This window comes from Chlorocebus sabaeus, chromosome 3 (assembly GCF_047675955.1).
Source record: "Chlorocebus sabaeus isolate Y175 chromosome 3, mChlSab1.0.hap1, whole genome shotgun sequence".
In the NCBI taxonomy this organism is placed as follows: Eukaryota; Metazoa; Chordata; class Mammalia; order Primates; family Cercopithecidae; genus Chlorocebus; species Chlorocebus sabaeus.
The window spans coordinates 30447347-30470354 of record NC_132906.1 but is presented as its reverse complement, the minus strand read 5'-3'; the positions used below and the strand labels follow the sequence as shown (position 1 = coordinate 30470354).

The following is a 23008-nucleotide window of genomic DNA, read 5'->3' as shown; positions in this document are numbered from 1 at the left end:
GCTGTGCAAACGTGGACAACCTCTGAACCTGTCACCTCTCAGTGGAAAAAGTGGTGATAACGTCCCACCTCAGAGTTATGATGCTCAAAATGAAGCAATATTTGTGAAATATATACACATGCTCGTGGTACGCCAGATCGGTGTTTACGTCCTCGTCAGTGAACGCGCCTTTGTTTAATAAGAAGGGCAGCCAATCAACACTTTTTTTGTCTTTTTCTCATCTGCCTTTCTCCAGACTGTGAGGGACTCACATGGAACTGTGTACCATCTCGGTTGTTTGTCAATCTAGTCCTGCTATGTCGTGGGGACTGAGCAGGTCGACTCCTCCCCCATCGCACGTCCAGGATGAAGAGCGCTGTTTAGGTTTGAAACCTGCAGACTCAGTCCCAACCGAACTGGGCAGACACCAGATCAGCCTGAGCAACTGCAGTCCAGGCTCCGCCCCTCTAAGTCCATTGGCTTATTCAATTCACGCAGGAGCCAATGGGCGGAGACTGCAGCCGCGCCGTCTGAGTGCTTAGCAGCGGCCGGCGTATGCAGTGTGCGGCGGCGGTGGTCTGAGCAAGTCATATCTAGGCGCTAAAGCTGAGACGCATCCCCCGACCCGAGGCTACGATGAGCACCCCGGCTGTACCCCAGGACCTGCAGCTGCCCCCGAGTCAAAGGGCCCAGTCCGCATTCAAAGGTGAAAGCCGCGGTGGCGGTGGCGGGCGCGGGCCCGGCAGTCGGGGTTCGGGGCAGCTCTGGCGCGCTTCACCCCTCCCTGGCTCTGTGAGAGCCCTGAACGCGGCGTCGGCCTCGTCCCGCCGCATTCTTGGCCTTGTAGAACGGGTCATAAAAACAGGACCCGCTGCGTGGTGTTAGTGTGCGGTCGCTGCTGGCTGGGATGGGCCCTCCTAAGAAGGAATCCGTTAGGCAAGGGAAACGTGCGGAGGTCCGGCCGGGACCGGTGTCTGAGACCCCCGGGTCCGCGGGGGGGGCGGGGCTGCGCGGGTTCCCGGGCCGACTGCGCCTGCGCGGAGTCCTCCGCCTCTTGGGTCCGTAGCGAATTTCTGCAGGGCTGGGGGTCGGATAAAATACCCCCATTGTGTTCTTTCCAATTTCACAGCTTCTCCTTCAACTTTATGGAAGGCGAGGGTTGATTGGGTCTTCAAAAGTAATATTGTTATTCCCATATTCTACACACTGGAAAGCAAAAGAAAGTAACTCTCACCTAACCCAGTTCTGGTAAATTAGAACTTTGGAGTCTAGCGCCTCACTTCTACCATTTGCTTTCTTAAAACTTGGCTTTCAGGAGCTGCATGTAGAAAATGATGTTCTCCAGATTTTTCACAGACAGTAAAGAATGTGATTCTTATGCAGAGGGGTTTTGGGGACCTGTTATGGTAACAGCCTCTTGTAAGATGATTTCGCAAAGGCAATACTGAATTGGGGAATTTTCTGTTGTATAGATGTGACCTCAAGTGGAACCAGCTTTGGAAGTAAACTCTTCATTTAGTCAACAAGATTTATTAGCCGTTATTGATGTTTTAACTAATGTTGACTTGTAGCTCTTACCTTTTGTTGTCTAGAGCAAAGAAGACAAAAACTCAAGGAACATCTTTTGAGAAGAAAAACGCTTTTTGCATACAAGCAGGAAAATGAGATGTTATCCAGGTAAGGTCAAGTTTATTTCTTTTCACTTCTGTAAAATTGTATCAGATCTGTCCAATAAAAATGCAAAGTAAACCATATCTGTAATTTTAAATTTTCTAGTAGCCACATTTAGAAAGGTTTTTTAAAAAGTGCTTACATATTATTTTACATCTTTTTTTGGTACAACGTCTTTAAAATCTGGTATCTATTTTACACTTACATGACATTTCAGTTTGGTCTGTCCACATTTCAAGACTCAATAGCCATATTTGGCTAGTGGTTACTTTATTGGATGGTGCAGCATTAGATCATCGTTTTATTAATTTTTTTTTTGAGACAGAGTCTCGCTCTGTTGCCAGAGTGCAGTGGTGTGATCTTGGCTCACTGCAACTTTCATCTCCCGGGTTCAAGTGAATCTCCTGCCTCAGCCTCCCAAGTAGCTGGGACTGAGTGCAGGCAAGCGCCACCATGCCCTGCTAATTTTTGTATTTTTAATAGATACAGGGTTGCACTATGTTGGCGGGGCTGGTCTTGGACTCCTGACTTTGTGATCCACCCGCCTCAGTCTCCCAAAGTGCTGTGATTACAGGAGTGAGCCACCGTGCCCGGCCTAGATTATCGTTTTCTACATAAATTAATTCACAGTCTAAGAAAAAAAAATTATGAAACAAAGTATGTGCATAAACTAGATTATCGACTTACGGTTTACACCAAACAAAGGTTCGTATTTCTATTATTTAGCAAAGCTTTTACTCAGTGTGGGGGAGTTCATCAGGGAAGAGTTGGGTGGCCTTCCCAAATGCTTAGAGATTATTAGTTGTAGTCTCAACCCTCCACAGAAATATCTTTATTATTTTGTTAAAATATTTTAGATAGTACATAGCTGTAGCAAAAACAAAAACCCATGAAAGTAGATGAAGCAGAAAGGCAAAAGATCCCCTCACTCTCTAGAGATAACCACTAGTAACATCCTTACAGGCTTAGGCTGGGCGCAGTGGCTTACGCCTGTAATCCCAGTACTTTGGGAGGCTGAGGTGGGCAGATCACGAGGTCAGGAGATCAAGACCAGCCTGGCTAACACAGTGAAACCCTGTCTCTACTAAAAATACAAAAAATTAGCCGGGCATGGTGGCAGGTGCCTGTAATCCCCAGCTACTCGGGAGGCTGAGGCAGGAGAGTTGCTTGAATCTGTGAGGTGGAGGCTGCAGTGAGCCGAGATCGCGCCATTGCACTCCAGCCTGGGTGACAGAGCGAGACTCTGTTTCAAAAAAAAAAAAGGTCTCAGGTAAAAAATTGTATATACTACCCACACACATATTCAGAGAGTGGAAATGATAACGCAAATGGGATAAAAATTTTAACGATAGGTGGATCCTGGGTAAAGAGTGTACAGATATTCTTTGACCTGTTTTATATTTTTGCAATTTTGTGTAAGTTTGGCTTCTAAAATTTTAAAAACAATTTCTAACTTTAATAAGTTGCTTTAGTTTGGAATGAACATTTTATTCTTCACAAATAAATCTTTTACTTCTTTGTTTAAGACAAAAAGGTGATCCTAGGTTTTTGGTTTGAATAAGTAAATGAATGGTGATAACCATATACTGAAATAGGAAGACCGAAGGAGGAGCTGGGGAATTAGGAGTTCTGTTTTGACTATGTTTGAGGTACCAACCAGACATCCAAGCAGATATGCCAAATAGTTGTGTGTCTGAAGTTCAGGGGAGGGGTTGGGACTGGAAGCATAAACTCAGGAATCGATCAGTATACAGATGATATTTACTTAAAAACCTTAGGATAGAATGAAATTACTAGGGAATAAGTAGAGATAATATGGATTCAGACAGTGACTCTCAACCGCTTATTTAAATAGGGAATCCAACAGGGTCAGGGGTTTATAATACTCTTAAACATAATAGGAAGAAAAGAAAATTCTAAAACGCTCCTTGTGGCTTAAGTACTGCATTTATTCCTTTCAGAAAACATGTCAGCCAGGTGCAGTGGCTCAAACGCCTGTAATCCCAGCACTTTGGGAGGCCAAGGTGGGTGTATCACTTGAGGTCAGGAGTTCTAGACCAGCCTGGCCCACATGGTGAAACCCTGTCTCTACTAAAAATACAAAAATTAGCTGGGCGTGGTGTCAGGTGCCTATAATCCCAGGGAGGGCCAAGGCAAGAGAATCGCTTGAACCCGGGAGGCAGAGGTTGTAGTGAGCCAAGATCACGCCATCGCACTCCAGCCTGGGGGACAAGAGCGAGACTTTGTCTCAAAAAGAAAAAAAAGAAAAGAAAACAGATGTCAATTTAAGTGTTAATCACTTCAGCAGTGAATTATTAAATAAGACAGCCAACCTGTGTTGCAGCTTTTCAGAATTAAACAGTATTTTACAATCTCTAAAGTATAGATATCCTAAGACTCATTTCAGATAACTCTTCTGAGGGTGGTTTTATAATAAGACAGAATAGGATTAAGTCTCCACACTAGTCAGGTGAGTAAGATGGGCTCTCCTTGTCATGCTGAGTTTTGTTTTGTTAGCTAGAAGTTAGCTACTAAGATACCCTGTTAAGTGGCACATTTTGATCTTCCTTCACCATTGTTCAAAATGTATAGTACAGGTTATGTCAAGTTCTGTACCTTCTCCAAGCTGACAGAACAAATGGGTATGAAAGCAATGTAAACAAAATTTATTAACGACTAAATTATGTCAAATGTAAAATATACTTTTTTTGTTTTTTTTTGAGACGGAGCCTCGTTGTGTCGCCTAGGCTATAGTGCGGTGGTGCGATCTCAGCTCACTGCAACCTCTGTCTTCTGGGTTCAAGCGATTCTCCTGCCTCAGCCCCCAGGGTAGCTGGGATTACAAGCATTTGCCACCATGCCTGGCCAATTTTTGTGATTTTGGTAGAGTCAATCACCTGCTAAGAGATGCTCACAGTCTGCCTTGGCCAGTTTATAGCTATAAAAATAAGTTAGGTCAGTTTCTTGAGGAGGGATTTTCTTTGCAATACCGCCTAGAAACTAAGGTTCTTTTTTTGAGAAATGATCTCACTCTGTCACCCAGCCTTGAGTGCATGGATGGGATCTTGCCTCAACTCCCAGGCTCAAGCAGTCCTCCCTCCCCAGCCTCCCAAGTAGCTGGGACTACAGGCACCCACCACCACACCCAACTAATTTTTTATTTTTTGTAGAGACGGGGTTTTGCCGTGTTGCCCAGGCTGCTCTCTCGAACTCCTGAGGTCAAGTAATCCCCCCCACCTCAGCCTCCCAATGTGCTGCTATTACAGGCATGAGCCACCACAACCAGCAGTCCATATTCTTAATGTATCCTAATATGCATTAAGCTGTGAATGGCATATGGTAATTTTTGAATCACTTTTGGGAGGCTCTTTTTAATAAAAGTTTTTTCAATGTAGTACATCTGTTACTAAGTACTTAAAACTAACCCAAGGAGGTATCACTAAAGGTTATTTGAAGACTTGTTTGAATGACTTGAGAATGATTTGAAATAAGATTATTAAGTATTTACAAATTCTCTGGACAGAAAGTGTTAGGACTTTTAGAAAATATCTTTAAATTCCTCAGCCATTTGTTTACACTTTTTTTTTTTTTTTTTTTTTTGAGATGGAGTCTCGCTCTGTCACCCAGGCTGGAGTGCAGTGGCGCAATCTCAGCTTACTGCGAACTCCGCCTCCGAGGTTCACGCCATTCTCCTGCCTCAGCCTCCCTAGTAGCTGGGACTACAGGCCCCCACCACCACGCCCAGGTAATTTTTTGTGTTTTTAGTAGAGACAGGGTTTCACTGTGTTAGCCAGGATGGTCTCGATCTCCTGACCTCGTGATCTGCCCACCTCGGCCTCCCAAGTGCTAGGATTACAGGCTTGAACCACTGCGCCCGACCTGTTTACACTATTAAAAATAATTAAAAGTTTTGCTTAGGGCTGGGCGTGATGGCTCACACTTGTAATCACAGCACTTTGGGAGGCCATAGTAGGCAGATGACCTCAGGTCAGGAGTTCAAGACCAGCCTGGCCAACATGGTGAAATCCTGTATCTATTAAAAATACAAAAATTAGCTGGGTGAGGTGGCATGTGCCTGTAATCCCAGCTACTCAGGAGGCTGAGGCAGGAAACCCGCTTGAAACCCGGGAGGCAGAGAGGTTGCAGTGCGCCGAGATCATGCCACTGCTCTCCAGCCTGGGTGACAGAGCAAGACTCCATCCCAAAAAAAAAAAAAAAAAAAAAAAAAACTTGCTTAGGATAAATTTCAACTCAGGTCTTTATTAAATTTAAAATTAGTAAGTCAGTTAATTGTTAACATTGCTCTCTTCTTCCTCCCCAACAGGAAGCCTCCTTGGTACAGGATTGATTGATTAATCATTTTGTTTGTTTTTAAGTAGTAGAGGTCGGAGAGTTGTGACATCTGAGGACCAAGTTCAAGAAGGGACTAAAGTGCTGAAACTTAAAACAAAAATGGTAAGATGTGGACATAGCACTCCTAAATGGTCCCGTTTTCCATTTTGCCTTTCCTAAACACTTTTCTTAAATAATTCTTTTAGGCTGATAAAGAAAATATGAAGAGACCTGCAGAAAGCAAAAATAATACAATAGTGGAGAAAAATTGCGTTCCTTTAAAACCTTCAAATGAACTAACCAATTCAACTGTAGTAATTGACACGCATAAATCTAAGGATAATAATCAGACTCCACATTTGTTACTAACTGAAGATGATCCCCAAAGTCAACATATGACATTAAGCCAGGCCTTTCACCTTAAAAACAATGGTAAAAAGAAACAAATGACTACAGAAAAACCAAAGCAAGATGCTAACGTACCCAAGAAACCTGTGCTTGGATCTTATCGTGGCCAGATTGTTCAGTCTAAGATTAATTCATTTAGAAAACCTTTACAAGTCAAAGATGACAGTTTTGCAGCAGCAAAGAAACTTTCAGCCACTATCCCTAAAGCCACAAAGCCTCAGCCTGTAAACACCAGCAGTGTAACAGTGAAAAGTAATAGATCCTCCAATATGGCTGCCACTACTAAATTTGTGAGCACTACATCTCAGAACACACAACTTGTGCGACCTCCTATTAGAAGTCATCACAGTAATACCCAGGACACTGTGAAACAAGGCATCAGTAGAACCTCTGCCAATGTTACAATCCGGAAAGGGCCTTGTGAAAAAGAACTATTACAATCAAAAACAGCTTTATCTAGTGTCAAAACCAGTTCTTCTCAAAATATAATAAGAAATAAGACACTATCAAGATGCATAGCATCTGAAGTTGTAACCAGGCCTGCTTCATTGTCTAATGATAAACTGATGGAAAAGTCAAAGCCTGTTGACCAGCGAAGACATACTACAGGAAAAGCAACTGTTGATAGTAGATCAGCTCAGCCCAAAGAAACCTCAGAAGAGAGAAAGTAAGTAGATGTAATTTTCTTTATTACCTTAGTTTTCAATCAAGTACTGTTTGTAGATTTGGCTTATAATTTCCTTGACTGCATTAGAATTTTCTTTGATGGTTTCTCTTCTGTCGTATGTAGGCAAATTTATATTGTGGAGCAATATGACCTAAAAGTTTTTGTGTTTGAATATGTTTTCTAAGGTTGCTTTTTTAAAATCTAAGGTAAATGCTTTAATAATCTCAAATCAAAAAATGTATTCATGGAATCATTGAGCATAATTGACCTTGATATGTTTAATATTTCATCAAGCTTGTGAACTATATATATGCCACTAGAGTAAGATTACCTAAAAATAATACTTTTTTTTAAACTTTTCCTCTATTTGACAGAGTTCTGACAGCGATTTCAAAGTAATATTTATATCTGCTTCTAACTATAGAGCTCGTCTGAGTGAGTGGAAAGCTGGCAAAGGAAGAGTGCTGAAAAGGCCCCCTAACTCAGTAGTTACTCAGCATGAGCCTGAAGGACAAAATGAAAAACCAGTTGGGTCTTTTTGGACTACCATGGCAGAGGAAGATGAACAAAGATTATTTACTGAAAAAGTAAACAACACATTTTCTGAATGCCTGAACTTGATTAATGAGGTAGAGTCTTTATATTTGCTTAGCATTTTATAGTTTGCAAATTACCTTCATAAACATTGTTTCATTAAATCATATTGTCAGTCTTTTTGACCAGGAGATGTTGGTAATACTATGTTGACTTAACATTATTATGTGAGATTATTTTAACAATTACTTAATTGTGAGATACACTACTTCATTCATTAATTGTGAGCTTATTAGCCTTTAATTGACTGCATTTTGCATTGAGTTCATATAAATATACAGGTTGAGTATCCCTTATCCAAAATGCTTGGGACCAGAAGTAACTGAAGATGTTTTTTGTTGGATTTTGGAATATTTGCATATACATAATGAGTTATCTTGGGGATGGGATCCACAGAATTGATTTACATTTGTTTTTTGCTTTTGAGACAGAGTCTCACTCTCACCCAAGCTGGAGTGCAGTGGTATGATCTCAGCTCACTGTAACTTCTGCCTGCTGGGTTGAAGCCATTCTCCTGCCTCAACCTCCAGAGTAGCTGGGATTACAAGCGTGCACCACATGCCTGGCTAATTTTTTGTATTTTTAGTAGGGACGGAGTTTCACCATGTTGACCAGGCTGGTCTTAAACTCCTGGCCTCATATGATCCACCCGCCTCAGCCTCCCAAAGTGCTGGGATTACAGGTGTGAGCCACTGCGCTCGGCCTCATTTATGATTTATGTATAGCTTATACATGTAGCCTAAAGATATAATATTTTTTATAATTTTGTGCATGAAACAAAGTTTGTGTACTTTGAACCATCAGAAAACTAAGGTGTCACTTTGTCAGCCACCCATGGGATAGTCTGGTTGTTTGGCAACACCATCATTCTTCACTCTGAATTACTATGCTACCAATAAGCAATTATTCTCTTATACTTATTCACACATAATTACTTAACAGTTTAAAAAAAGACACATTAATGCAGTGAAAAATATGTTCAGAGTAACTAAGCAGCACAGTAGCATCATCAGAACACCTGTATCAGCTGTTAGACAATAGCAACAACAAACAGCAGCGTGTTTTCAATCTCCATCTATGATGTTGTGTTTAATTAAGAGGTATTTTACACTGTATTTTATTTTTTTAGGTGAGAAGGAACATCAGAAGCAGTTGAAGGACCAGGAAGTGGGTCCTCTAGGGATAAGGAGTCATTCTGCTGTATGGCTTTTTAAGATGTTTACTTCAGAGTCACCTGTCTCATTAGCAATGGTTTTTGTCTTAGAAGTTTGTTTCATTTTATAAAGGAACATGATATCTTTTTCTGTTCTGAATAAATGCTGCTCTAGTTCTTCAATAAGCCTGTCACATGTTTTCATCTTGTCACCTATAGGTACATTTTCTGCAGTGTTAATGATGGTCATCTTCATTGTGATGTTGATACTCAAAAGTTTTGGATTTCAGATTTTGGATTTTCAGATTAGGGATACTCAACCTGTATCAAAGGGATAACTGGATTTTTTTACTGAATTACAAATATTTGATTCCTCTGAGATAATTAATGTGTAATACCCTGAGGTGATATTATTGCTTCTAATATTTTGTTTCTTATATCTATTCATCATATTTACACATTATTTTTTATGTTCATTACACATTTTACCGAAGACTAGCCACACAAATGTTGTGTGAGTCATTATTATCACAGATTAACTTACCTAAAATACTCAAAAAAAATCACATTCATCCGGCCAGGTGGGGTGGCTCACGCCTGTAATCCCAGCATTTTGGGAGGCCAAGGTGGGCTGATCACCCGAGGTCAGGAGTTTGAGACCAGCCTGGCCAACATGGTGAAACCCTGTCTCTACTAAAAATACAAAAATTAGATGGGCATGGTGGTGGGCACCTGTAATCTCAGCTACTCGGAAGGCTGAGACAGGAGAATCGCTTGAACCTGGGAGGCCAGAGATTGCAGTGAGCCGAGATCGTGCCATTGCACTCCAGCCTGGGCAACAAGAGCAAAACTCTGTCTCAAAAAAAGAAAAACAGAAACAAAATCCCATTCATCTAAGCCAACATCATGTTTTTGAATTTATTGCAGAATTTTGCTATTTAGACCAAAATCCTATGGAGTATAATAATCAGCTCCAGAACAATACTATGTTTAATAATAGACAATATCTTTGTTTCCTGACTGCTCTTTAATCTTGTTTTGGTCACCCACTAGTATGTAAGATCCATAACAAAACTGAATTCAAGGTATGATTTCAAACCTTACTCTACTCTTCATGAGCATCTTGTAACTTCTTGTGGTTCTGAACACTTGTGGTTCTGAACACCAGTAAAAGTTACAATCAGGAAAACTGATTCTCTAATAGAATAGAATCAGAGTTTATTTCTGCTCAGTTGAAGTTTTTCCTTTTGATAACTGAATTTTTTCTGCCCTACTATTTAACTATATGTAACTCTGACATAAACCATTACAGATTCATTTATCAAAACCTGATGAAGACATTTAAGAGGAAAAAAAACTCTGCAGGCTATTCTGACTCTTAAACATTTGGTTTAAGGTATTAACAAATGGAATCCCTCAATATATATGAGAATAAAATCAAGACCAAATAAATGTTCATGTTTTACTAATAAATGTCTCAACTAATATTTCATTTTTTTGTTTTATGCTTATGGCTATCTTTATCATTGATCTTGACTATAGTAGGCTCAATTATTGTTCATAGTTTGTAAGCTAAAAAGTATTACACACATTATTTCTTGCTCTTTTAGGGATGTCCAAAAGAAGATATACTGGTCACACTGAATGACCTGATTAAAAATATTCCAGATGCCAAAAAGCTTGTTAAGTATTGGATATGTCTTGCACTTATTGAACCAATCACAAGTCCTATTGAAAATATTATTGCAATCTATGAGAAAGCCATTCTGGCGGGGGCTCAGGTAAGGTAAACATTTACTGATCTTTACGATTACAGTGTAGTAGACAATTTGGAATTAATTTGAAACACATCACAACATAGCTTGAGAAAATTGTGGTCATATATGTAATAGTTATAAATGTTTAAAGGCCACAAAGATTGCTGTTTGTTGGCCTTCTAAGTCTTTTATTCCTGTACTGGGAATAATCAGACTTTAGAAAGTGGATATAAGCTGAAATGTATATTTAATGAAACTTTCTGCATGAAATGTCTTAGCATATTATTGTATGCATTTCCTGGTTGAAAATTTATGGGGAGACTGAATGTAATATTAAAATTTGTTTATTGAATTTAAAGCAAAAGGGATGAAATTAGCTTTTTAAATGTTATCAAGCTCTCTTGGTTTTGTGAGAGAACTCTTTCACTTTAAGAGTAAACCCAGGCCGGGCGCAGTGGCTCAAGCCTGTAATCCCAGCACTTTGGGAGGCCGAGACGGGCGGATCACGAGGTCAGGAGATCGAGACCATCCTGGCTAACACAGTGAAACCCCGTCTCTACAAAAATACACAAAACTAGCTGGGCGAGGTGGCGGGCACCTGTAGTCCCAGCTACTCGGGAGGCTGAGGCAGGAGAATGGCGTGAACCCGGGAGGCGGAGCTTGCAGTGAGCCAAGATTGCGCCACTGCACTCCAGCCTGGGCGACAGAGCAAGACTCTGTCTCAAAAAAAAAAAAAAAAGTAAACCCAAATGTACTCCTATATATACACTGTATAGATCGATCCTGTCTGCATACAGAAAATGGCAATAAACCAGTTTCTCGAACATTATTACCTCTATAATGGTTTGATACCATACTCCTTACCTCTTCCAGCCTATTGAAACACAAAGCTTTGGGTGTAGAATAAATCATTTCTTGAGTTTGTGTGGTTGGGTTGTTTTTTTTTTTTTTTCATGGATACATGTTCTTAAAATATGTTTCCTTTTAATCCAGGTTTCTCAGAAACACATTCTTGGAGATTGTTTACATAGATAATTTTTTTAAACTCCTTTTTTTAAGAAAGATGTATTCACCTTTGTTTCAACAAAATCAACAAATGCTATTTGACTTTTCACTTAAGTAAAAAATCAGATATTCAGCAGATAGTCTCTCAGTGGCTATCATGTATAAAACTTTTCAGAATGGTAATTATATTTGATAGATGCTACCTGGAAAGGAGTGTTAGGCCCCTACTATGTTGTATCAGAAGGGACATTACTTAAGGCAACTAAGGACATTGTAGCAAGGATGCAAAGTTGGAGCCAGGGCTCACATACAAAGCAATAATGTAAACGGAAAGATACAACACCAGAGGAGAAGCTGCTGGAAAACAAGAATCAAAATTAGCCAAGATGGCTGGGCACAGTAGTAGATACCTATAGTCCCAACTACTTGGGAGGCCAAGGTGGGAGGATTGCGTAAGCCCAGGAGTTTAGGCAACACAGACCCTATCTCTTAAAATTAGTGGCCAGGCATGATGGTTCATGGCTATAATCCCAGCACGTTGGGAGGCCGAGGTGGGAGGATCATTTGAGTCCAAGAGTTCAAGACCAGCCTGGGCAAGATGGTGAGACCCCATCTCTGCAAAAAAAAAATTTTAAGTTTTTTTGGTGGTAGACAGTTGTGGTCACAGCTATGCGGGAAGCCAAAGTGGGAGAATTGCTTGAGCTCTAGAGTTCAAGACCAGTGAGCCATGATTGTGCCACTGCACTCCATCCTCAGTCAACAGAGCAACACCCTGTCTCAAAAAAAAAAAAAATTAGCCGAGAAAACTGAAAGCAGGATAGCTGAGTAATTCAGGACTAAGTTCTGGAACTAAGAATGTGAATTACACCTTCCCTAATCTTCATTGTGTTGGATGGAGCATAGTAAACGCTTATAATATCTGATAAATAATGGGCTCTTAGTAAATTCGTGAATGAATATGTTAAGATGATCAACCTTAAGCTCTTCAGAGATACATTTCATAGCATATGAAACAAAAATATAACCGTAGACTTAAATGTAAGAGAAAAGGAGCAAGGCTTAAGTAAAATTATGGGGGAAGTTGTTAAATGTGAAAAGCTGGGCGTGGTGGCTCACACCTGTAATCCCAGCGCTTTGGGAGGCCGAGGCGGGCAAATCATGAGGTCAGGAGTTCAAGGCCAGCCTGGCCAGCATGGTGAAACCCTGTCTCTACTAGAAATACAAAAAATTAGCTGGGCATGGTGGTATGCGCCCGTAGTCCCAGCTACTGGAGAGGCTGAGGCAGGAGAATCACTTGAACCTGGGAGGCGGAAGTTGCAGTGAGCCGAGATTGTGCCACTGCATTCCAGCCTGGCAATAGATGGAGACTGTCTCAAAAAAAAAGAATTCTATCCTTCATTTTTAGTCTATAAATTGGAAAAGACAGCCATTTTTCTTTTTTTTTTTTTTTTTTGAAATGGAGTCTCGCTCTGTCGCCCAGGCTGAAGTGCAGTGGCGCAATCTTGGCTTACTGCACATCCGCCTCCCGGGTTCACGCCAGTCTCCTGCCTCAGCCTCCCGAGTAGCTGGGACTACAGGCGCCCGCCACCACGCCTGGCTTATTTTTTTATATTTTTAGTAGAGACGGGGTTTCACCGTGTTAGCCAGGATGGTCTCAATCTCTCGACCTCGTGATCCGCCTGCGGCCTTCCAAAGTGCTGGGATTACATACGTGAGCCACCGCGCCCAGCCAAGACAGCCATTTTTCAATCTTAATTATTAAGTGGTCTGAGAAGCATGGTTTAAGAGCCACTCCTTTACTTTAAAATACGGTGTGAAGTTTTAATCACAACTTGGATACCTAGTTAATGTCAGAGAAAATAAAACTTAATGGATCTGCTTTATTCATTTAAAAAATTAAGCCTATTGAAGAGATGCGACACACGATTGTAGATATTCTAACAATGAAGAGTCAAGAAAAAGCTAATTTAGGTAAGTTTTAGTTCATTTCCTTCAAGTGAAATGTAGTTTTTTTGTTATTGTTGTTTTTTAACTTTTAAGATCAGGAATACATGTGCAGGATGTGCAGGTTTGTTACAACGGTAAATGTGTGTCATGGGGGGTTGTTTTACAGATTATTTCCTCACCCAGATATTAAGCCTCGTGTCCATTATTTTTCCTGATCCTCTCCCTTCTCCACCCTCCCATGTGCCCCAGTGTGTGTTCTTGAGGTGTCCATGTGTTCTCATCACTTAACTCCCACATGCAGTATTTAGTTTTCTGTTCCTGTGTTTGTTTGCTAAGGATAATGGCCTCCAGCTCCATCCATGTTCCTGCAAAGCACATGATCTCATTCCTTTTTATGGCTGCATAGTATTCCATGGTGTTGTGTACCACATTTTCTTTATCCAGTCTATCATTGATGGGCATCTGGATTGATTCTATGCCTTTGCTATTGTGAATAGTGCTGCAGTAAACATATGCGTGCATGTGTCTTTATAGTAGAATGATTTATAATCCTTTGGGTATATACCCAGTAATGGGATTACTAGATTGAAAGTATTTCTGTCTCTAGGTCTTTGAGGAATTGCCACACTGTCTTCCACAATGGTTGAACTAATTTATACACTCCCACTAACAATGTAAACGCATTCTGTTTTCTCCACAACTGTGCCAGCATCTGTTATTTTTTGTCCTTTTAAGGATAGCCATTCTGACTGGTGTGAAATGGTATTTCATTGTGAATTGTAGTTTTACTGTTTCTTTGCTGAGTTAGTTTTTCTTTTATCTTTTTTGATTATTAAAATATATAGGTTGTTTTCTTTCCTCCTACTTCTGTTGACCTACCTCTGAGATAAAGTGGCTTTATGTAGTATTTTTAATCAGGAGATCTGGCTCAATATTTAGATTTGTCACTGAATGTCTGTGAAAGTTGCATCGTCTCTCTAGGCTTTAATCGTCTGCCTTAAAAATGAGGCAGTTTGACTAGATATCTAGACTTTTCACCTGTTAAATTCTGTGATCTGTTGTGTTGGCTAGAAGAGCTCATTCAGGAATTCTCTTTGCTGGGGATAGTAGATGGAGATAAGAGATTCATTAGTTGCCAGTCATAAAAACATTTTAAGATTCAGATAAAGTTTATGCCAGTTGATATGACTTTAGGCAAAAAATACCCTCTTTTCTGTAAATACAGATTTTTGGGGACCATTGAATGAAATAATATAAAGTATCATAGTTGATGACACATAGCAAATTCATTAAACTGTAGTCATTAATTAACTTTAGAAAAATGGTTTCCAATTATTTGCTATAACTGTATATTTTACAGTCAAATATTTGAGTGCATATTATATACCATCGCCTATGTATCTAGTTGTTTTCTTTTTATTAATTTTAACAAGAGTCAAACAGTTTGAACTTTTTCTTTCTTTTTTTTTTTGAAAGAGTCTTGCTCTGTTGCCCAGGCTGGAATTCAGGGGCGCGATCTCGGCTTACTGCAGCCTCCACCTCCTGGGTTCAAGCGATTCTCCTGCCTCAGCCTCCTGAGTAGCTGGGATTACAGGCATGCGCCACCAAGCCCGTCTAATTTTGTATTTTTAGTAGAGATGGGGTTTTGCCATGTTAGGCAGGCTGGTCTTTACCTCCTGACCTCAGGTATCCGTCCATCTTGGCCTTCCAAAGTGCTGGGATGACAGGTGAGAGCCACAGTGCCCGGCCAACAGTTTGAACTTTTCAGATCTCCTGATATATGCTGCCAGATTGCTTTCCAGAACAGTATTAGTACCCTTTTAGTATGCAAAATTAATTTAAGATGTAGAGATCTAGGTTGAAGGACTAAACCTTAAAAAAAAAAATTGAAGAGCATACTAAAGTTCTAAATTAAGGCCAGGCTCGGTGGCTCACGCCTGTAATCCCAGCACTTTGGGAGGCCGAGGTGGGCAGATCACCAGGTCAGGATATGGAGACCATCCTGGCTAACACAGTGAAACCCCGTCTCTACTAAAAATACAAAAAATTAGCTGGGTGTGGTGGCGGGCGCCTGTAGTCCCAGCTACTTGAGAGGCTGAGGCAGGAGAATGGCGTGAACCCGGGAGGCAGAGCTTGCAGTGAGCTGAGATTGTGCTAATGCACTCCAGCCTGGGCAACAGAGCAAGACTGTGTCTCAAAAAAAAAAAAAAGGTCTAAATTAAGTATATTATGTGAGTGTTTGATTACATGTATTAACTGAAAAAAACAAAAATCTGTTCATTGGTGTTAATATGTTAATGGCTGTGCTAATTACTATGCTAATGGCTATGTTGGAGGTCATGCTTCTAATGGCAGCATGCTTAGTTCATCAGGGATTATTTTAATATATGGTGACTGCTAATATGTACCAAGGTAACATACGGAACATCTATATGATCTGATCTTACTAGTAGTATTTAGTGAAGGAGCTTGAGAAGCAAGGAGAGAAGGGGAAACCGAGGAAAGACTAGTATACCACAAACAAAAGGAAAAGAAAAGTTTAAGAATAACCCAGTCCAGGCCGGGCACAGTGGCTCATGCCTCTGTAATCCCAGCACTTTGGGAGGCCGAGGCGGGTGGATCACGAGGTCAAGAGATTGAGACCATGCTGGCCAACATGATGAAACCCTGTCTCCACTAAAACTACAAAAATTAGCTGGCCGTGGTTGCACATGCCTGTAATCCCAGCTACTCGGGGGGCTGAGGCAGGAGAATATCTTGAACCCGGGAAGTGGAGGTTGCAGTGAGCCGAGATTGCACCACTGCATTCCAACCTGGTGACAGAGTGAGACTCCGTGTCAAAAAGAAAAAGAAAAAAAAAAAAAAAAGAATAACCCTGTCCTGTCTCTTTTTTTTTTTTTTTTTTTTTTTTTTTTTTGAGACGGAGTCTCGCTCTGTCACCCAGGCTGGAGTGCAGTGGCCCGCTCTCTGCTCACTGCAAGCTCCGCCTCCCGGGTTCGCGCAATTCTCCTGCCTCAGCCTCCCGCCTGTCCTGTCTCTTATTCACAAAAGACAGCTAAGTGGAAATTCAAATTTCATAGAAAGGTCTTCTCTTATAATTCTGTCTCTGGAGATACGTGGAAAGATGAAAGCAGTATTCTAATTAAGTTGCTCTTCCTATCTTATAGGATAATACTAGTTGGTGTTTTCTAGCAGGTATAATATTTGATTAGTCTTTAGATAGGGGAAGGAGCTATCCATAAACTTGGTTTTCTTAAATGTATAATTGTAAGTTCTGGATATAAAACCAATTTCACAAATCAGTTATTTGTGAACAGCAAAAGACCGTAAGTGGTCGAAGTAGTTCAGAAGAGGGTGAAAAAAAAAAAGGACAAATAATAAGAAACAAGCATCACGTGGGTGTTTCACAGCTACCTCAAACACAAATAGCCAAACTTGAACACATAATTTTCCCCTAAACTTGATTCTTCTTTTAGTTCTCTGTCTTAATGAATGGCCCTGTCTGGTTGTCCAGGTCAGAATCTTGGTGTGATTGTTTACTCCTTCTTTCCCATTTCCCAACCCTTTTTCCCCAGCTGATCAAATTCAGTTTAACTTCCTAAGTATCTCTTAAGATCTATCTACTTCACTCCATCCTTACTCTCTTTTCTATAGTCAAGATGACCTACACTCTTACCTAGACTATAACAGTGGCCTTCAAACTTAAGTTTCCTGCCTCTCTGCTCTTGCTTCATTCCAATCCATTCTCAACACTGCAGCCTAAATGCTCTGTCACTCATCTGCATAAATTCCTGAGTCCAACCTCTTCTCTTTCCCTCTCCCCTACATCCCTGAATTTCTCTTTCTTTTTTTCCATTTCCTGAAAGGGGTTATACTCTCTTTTCCTTCCAGGTCTCTCTGAGACAATCTTCTGCTTTTTCTTAATTTCTACTTATCCTTTAGACTTCAATTCAAATGTCACTTCCTTGGAGTAGCCTTCCCTGATGATTTCCCATCCCCTCTCCTTTCAGCCTAGGTTTAGTGCACCTGTTTTGTGCTCCCTTTTTCTTCCCTATGCAATATTTGATGCATTTGATTGCTTTCTATTTAGTTGTTTGTCCTGTCTTTTGCATTATGTAAACTCAATAGATAAGGACAATGTCTGATGTTCGTGACTATTGAGACTCCTGTGCTAATGCAATGCCTGGCACATATTTGGCACTTAAATATTTGTTGAATTAATCTATATTCTTTTCTCTCTTCTTCAACTTCCACTTAAAACTCAGTCACTGTTGTGCAACTAAAACTTCTCTTAGTAAAAACTTTTAATAATTTTCCTAATAATTCAGAGGTTTTTTTCAGCTCAGTGGATTTACTAGGATGTCTCACAAGTATTTCCAGCCTAACATGTTTTGTTTTGAACCCTTTGTCTGCCCTCACTGCATTCCCATACCCAACATCCCTTTCCCGTACCCAACATCCCTTTCTCCCAAAAAAGAAAAGAAAAACCCTTCTCTGGCATTTATGACTCTTAAGAAATTGTAGACAAGATGCTCCTAACACATTTGCACACTCATTTCTACACAGTCATGCATTCATTTGTTAATAAGTTCTGACTTGGGTGGATGTGGTGGCTCACGCCTATAATCCCAACACCAGAAGGCCAAGGTGGAAGAATCGCTTGAGGTCAAGAATTCGAGACCAGCCTTGGCAACATAGTGAGACCCCATCTCTACCAAAAAATGTAAAAATTAGCTGGGTATGGTGGCACACACCTGTAGTCCCAGCTACTTGGGAGGCTTTGGCAGGAGGATCACGTGAACCTGGGAATTTGGGGCTGCAGTGAGCTAAGATTATGCCACTGCACTCCATCCTGGGTGACAGAACAGCAGACACCCTGTCTCTAAAAAAAAAAAAAGAGTGTTCTCAGAAATATTTCTCAGATTGGACCCTTCCTTCCTGTCCGACCTCTTCCTTACTTAGGCTCTTACAACAACCTTGTCATCTTGCCATCACAGATTGTTACTTTTCATTCTCTGCCATTCTAGACAGTCCTTTACATTGACCAAATTTAATTATATCTGTCTCTGGTGAATTGTTTTTACCAAACTTCTTTCATATAAATCTCATTAAAATCCAACTCTTGCTTACCTATCTAAGCTCAATACCTCCTGCTCCCACTCCTAACCTTGCTCCTTACCCTATATTCTAAACACACTGGCTCTTTAATGTTATGTTAATAGATCATTTTCTTTTATGTGCCATATGAAGGTTGTCTTCCTTGGTCTTGGTCAAGTACTCATTTTTAAGACCCAGCCTAAATGTCGCTTGTCAAGCATTCCCTAACCATCTCCCTATAGCACAAGCAAAGTTAGTTGTTTCTTTTTGTGGGTTTTAATAATCCTTTGTTCTTATTTCATATGTAGCATTTATTTCATTTCATAATATTATTTGTTATATAGTTGGCAGCAGTATTTGCTGAGGAAAAGAAATGGTTCAGAGATGGCAATTGTGTTCTTTTATTTTGAAAATTTAGCCAACTAGGAACACCTTTAATGTCTTCTGATTTTGTTCTTAAAATTCAGCCAAAAGCTTAATCTATAAATGTATCTTCTATAGGAGAAAATATGGAGAAGGCTTGTGCAACCAAGGAAGAAGTCAAAGAAGTCAGTATTGAAGATACAGGTGTTGGTGTAGATCCAGAAAAACTGGAAATGGAGAGTAAACATAGAAATTTGCTATTTCAAGATTGTGAAAAAGAGCAAGAGAACAAAACAAAAGATCCAACCCATGATGTTAAAACCCCCAATACAGAAACGAGGACAAGTTGCTTGATTAAATATAATGTGTCTAGTACGCCATACTTGCAAAGGTAAACTTTTAAAATATACTATGATTTGTTTTCATGCTTGGGGATAATAAATATGGCATTTAAAAATCTTTGAGATAGCTTCAGATTACAGCTACCATGTATTAATATAGAAAAGTTTTCAGGCCGGGCATGGTGGCTTATGCCTGTAATTTCAGCACTTTGGGAGGCCGAGGCAGACAGATCACTTGAGCCCAGGAGTTCAAGACTATCCTGGGCAACATGGCAAATCCCCATCTCTACAAAAAAGTACAAAAAAATTGTCTGGGCAAGGTGGTGTGTGCCTGTAGGCCCAGCTACCTGGGAGGCTGAGGTGGGAGGATCACTTGATCTCAGGAGGCAGGGGTTGCTGTGAGCCAGGATCATGTCACTGCACTCCAGCCTGGATGACAGAGCAAGACCCTGTCTCAGAACAAAAAAGAAAACAGAAAAGTTTTTAAACAACTAGAATGTCATGAGAACATTTCACCTCTTAAATACTGTATTTACTTTCACTAACTATTGCCATTTTGAAAAAGAAAACTTTTTTTTTATTTTACTTGAATCTGTGTGTTATTAATAAGAGTAGGTTTTGGCATTCAGGAATTAGCCAGTTCTACAGATACTCAGGTATCTACTGTGTACAAGTTGTAATGACAGATTGAGAAAAGGGTAAGTTTCTCACTTCAATGAGCTTATAGTACCTCTCTAAAAGACAATTACATGCTTTTACGTGGTTATAACATACAAGCTATATAGTATGGTACATATCATGAAAGTACAGAGTAAAAATGTTAACATGTTTTTGAACTCTGGGAATATTGTTTTAATTTTCAGTGTGAAAAAGAAGGTGCAGTTTGATGAAACAAATTCTGCATTTAAAGAGCTGAAGTTTTTAACACCAGTGAGACGTTCTCGACGTCTTCAAGAGAAAACTTCTAAATTGCCAGATATGTTAAAAGATCATTATCCTTGTGTGTCTTCATTGGAACAGCTAACGGAGTTGGGAAGAGAAACTGATGCTTTTGTATGCCGCCCTAATGCAGCACTGTGCCGGGTGTACTATGAGGCTGAAATACCATAAGAGAAATAAAGTTCTGATAGGGAAGGGGGTTTTTATTATGTGTGGGGTATTTTGTTTTGATTAGCTTTATATTGCCCTTAGGTCTGAAGTTGGCCATGTACCTATGTATCCTAAGTATTCATGGCAGTGAGCTCCTTTATTAACATTCATGTTATGGCAAGAGTTGTCCTGCTGTGCATTGGAAAGCTAATCCCACCTTGTCAATCTCAACCAACCGTTTTTTTTTCTTTAAGATAGGTAAATTTTGTCAGCTAGTTTACTGTGTTCCTTGAATATAAACAGGTTATAATACTACCCTGTTCACTTTACTAAATATAAGTACAGTAATGATGCATCATTAGCAAATGAGGTATTCTAGGTAAAATGTGTATGTTTGCCTTGACATGTTTTTAAAAGTGATGATGTACCTCTGCCTTTAAACAGAATGCTTTTTTTTTTTTTTTGGCCTTTCTTGGATTAATCAAAAATTGTATAGAATGACTCACTTGGAGTACTAAGACACAGGAGGTTTAGCTTGCTTTCTTACCAAATTCATGTTACCCAGACTTGTGTTCTCTTGTGTCCCTTGGACTGCATGTTGATTGATGAAAAGTGTACTGTCACTTTTTGTCAGTAGTAGTCTGTGGTCTCGTGGCCTCTTTAGATTATAATTGGGGTCACCAAGAAGGATACTTAATTAAATATCCCATTTCTAAGAGAAGATACTTTGTGTGAGAAAGGAAAGATGCCAGATGTAGTGGTTTAACTTCTGTAACTTCACTTGATAGATTTTAAACAATTAGAATGGAGTTAGAGAAAGAATATATCATACTGAATAAATGTCATTCTAGTTTAGACAGCATTTCTAAAATACCTGATACTAATACTTTTTTTGTTCCCTGTAACATAAAAACTTCAGTTAAGTCATGTCCCCTGAAACATGATAGTTACATACACAGTTTTCTCTCCACACATAAATAACACTACTAAAGTTGTTTTGTAAGGTTCCAAACTAATAATTATATGGCACATATCTGTCAACTCTGCAGTTTCAAATAAGTGACTTTTTAATTGTAAAAGATTAGTTTAAAAACTGTATGAATGTGGTTGAAGATCACATGCTTAGTCGTTTTTATGTTCATTCCGTTTGTATATCTCTTTTTCTATTTATTGACTTCTTTGTTGTAGAGAGTAGGACTTTTATTCTGTGTACCTGATATATATACAATTAAAATATCTGTATAATGATGTTTTAATGAAGTTTATTTCAACAATTATTTTATGAAATGCAGTTTAACCACAGTGAATGAATTTTAGCTTTCCTTTTGAAATATGAAATACATTGTTAAGATTCGACTTGAGGTTTTTGACACTGAAGTACATGCTTAATGGTGTATTTTCAAAAATCATCAGTCTACTTATATAAACTTTACCTAATTTTTTTCACTTTAACAAAAACATAACTATGCCTTTTTTCATACTTTGACCCAAAATAATGCCATTTTGAAATAAAGTTCAAGCTTTGATACACTCTCAGCTTTTTAATATCCATACAATATAATTCATTTGTCTATAGCATAGCTTGAAATGCCTTTGTAAAGAGAACTCAAGATAGAACTTTTACCTGAGGGGAAAATCTGTCTCTAAATAGTCCTAGTTCTAACATTCAACCAGAGGTCTTACTCCTTTTCTGATGCTTAAGGACAGCTATGTTATCTCTCCCCTAGGTTTGTTCCAAGCTAAATGATGTGATACCGTGCATAAGCATCCAGTAGAGACATAACAGGGACCCCTCTTAAGGGCCTGCTTGGATCTTCCCATGCATAGTAATAAAGGAAAAATCTTGAGTCTCTTCAAGGGAAATTCCAGGTACCTAGCTAGCCTCAAAACAGTAAATTGAGCAGCCTGGAATAAAGAAAAAATGTTTGATTTCCCTATAGAAATGAAAGATAACATCTTGACATGTTGAATGTTTTAGAAACACAGATCCATACCAGATGAAAATGCGAACCACTGTAACATGGACCTCAGATAAGGGGAAACAGGCTGACTCTAACCATGATTCTTTGTTCTAAATTTCTTCCTGAGGGGCCTAGAGAGAATCATGCCCACAGGCCAAATCTTAACATGCCTTTCTGCTGACCCCAGGTTTTTAGACAAAGCCCCACTTTATCCATTGCAAAGCTCTGAATCTACCTATGACCTGTAAGCCCCTGCTTCCAGGTAACCACCTTTTTGGGCCAAACCAATTATAACCTCCATGTATTGATTTATGATTTTGTCTGTAACTTCCACTTTCCTAAAGGGTACCCCTGCCATTAAAAACCCTGTCTTCCAGCTGGGCGCAGTGTCTCACGCCTGTAATCCCAACACTTTGGGAGGCCGAGGCGGGTGGGCTGAGGCAGGAGAGCCTCTTGAGTAGCTGACATTACAGGTGCCCACCACCATGCCCAGCTAATTTTTGTATTTTTAGTAGAGGTGGGGTTTCGCCATGTTGGCCAGGCTGGTTTTGAACTCCTAACCTCAGGTGATCCGCCCACCTTGGCCTCCCAAAGTGCTGGGACTACAGACCTGAGCCATCGCCCCCGGCCTAAAAAAATTTTTT

The 23008-nt window shown here is 39.9% G+C and overlaps 1 protein-coding gene across 4 annotated transcripts; it reads left to right on the top strand.

Moving 5' to 3' along the window:
* Window positions 1-515: 515 nt before the first annotated feature.
* Window positions 516-21933, top strand: CKAP2 (cytoskeleton associated protein 2). Of its 4 annotated transcripts, none has more exons than XM_007960478.3 (9): window positions 516-685; window positions 1572-1656; window positions 6030-6105; window positions 6189-7057; window positions 7482-7686; window positions 10415-10585; window positions 13468-13537; window positions 19112-19364; window positions 20178-21933. In XM_007960478.3, exons 1-9 carry the CDS (start codon window positions 616-618, stop codon window positions 20422-20424), a joined length of 2046 nt encoding a protein of 681 aa, XP_007958669.3. In that variant the 5' UTR covers window positions 516-615; the 3' UTR covers window positions 20425-21933. The 4 variants fall into 4 exon arrangements, with proteins under 4 accessions (XP_007958669.3, XP_007958668.3, XP_007958673.3 ...); XM_007960477.3 differs by having other exon boundaries at window positions 6027-6105; XM_007960482.3 differs by lacking the exon at window positions 516-685 and adding an exon at window positions 1024-1227.
* The last annotated feature ends 1075 nt before the right edge of the window (window positions 21934-23008 follow it).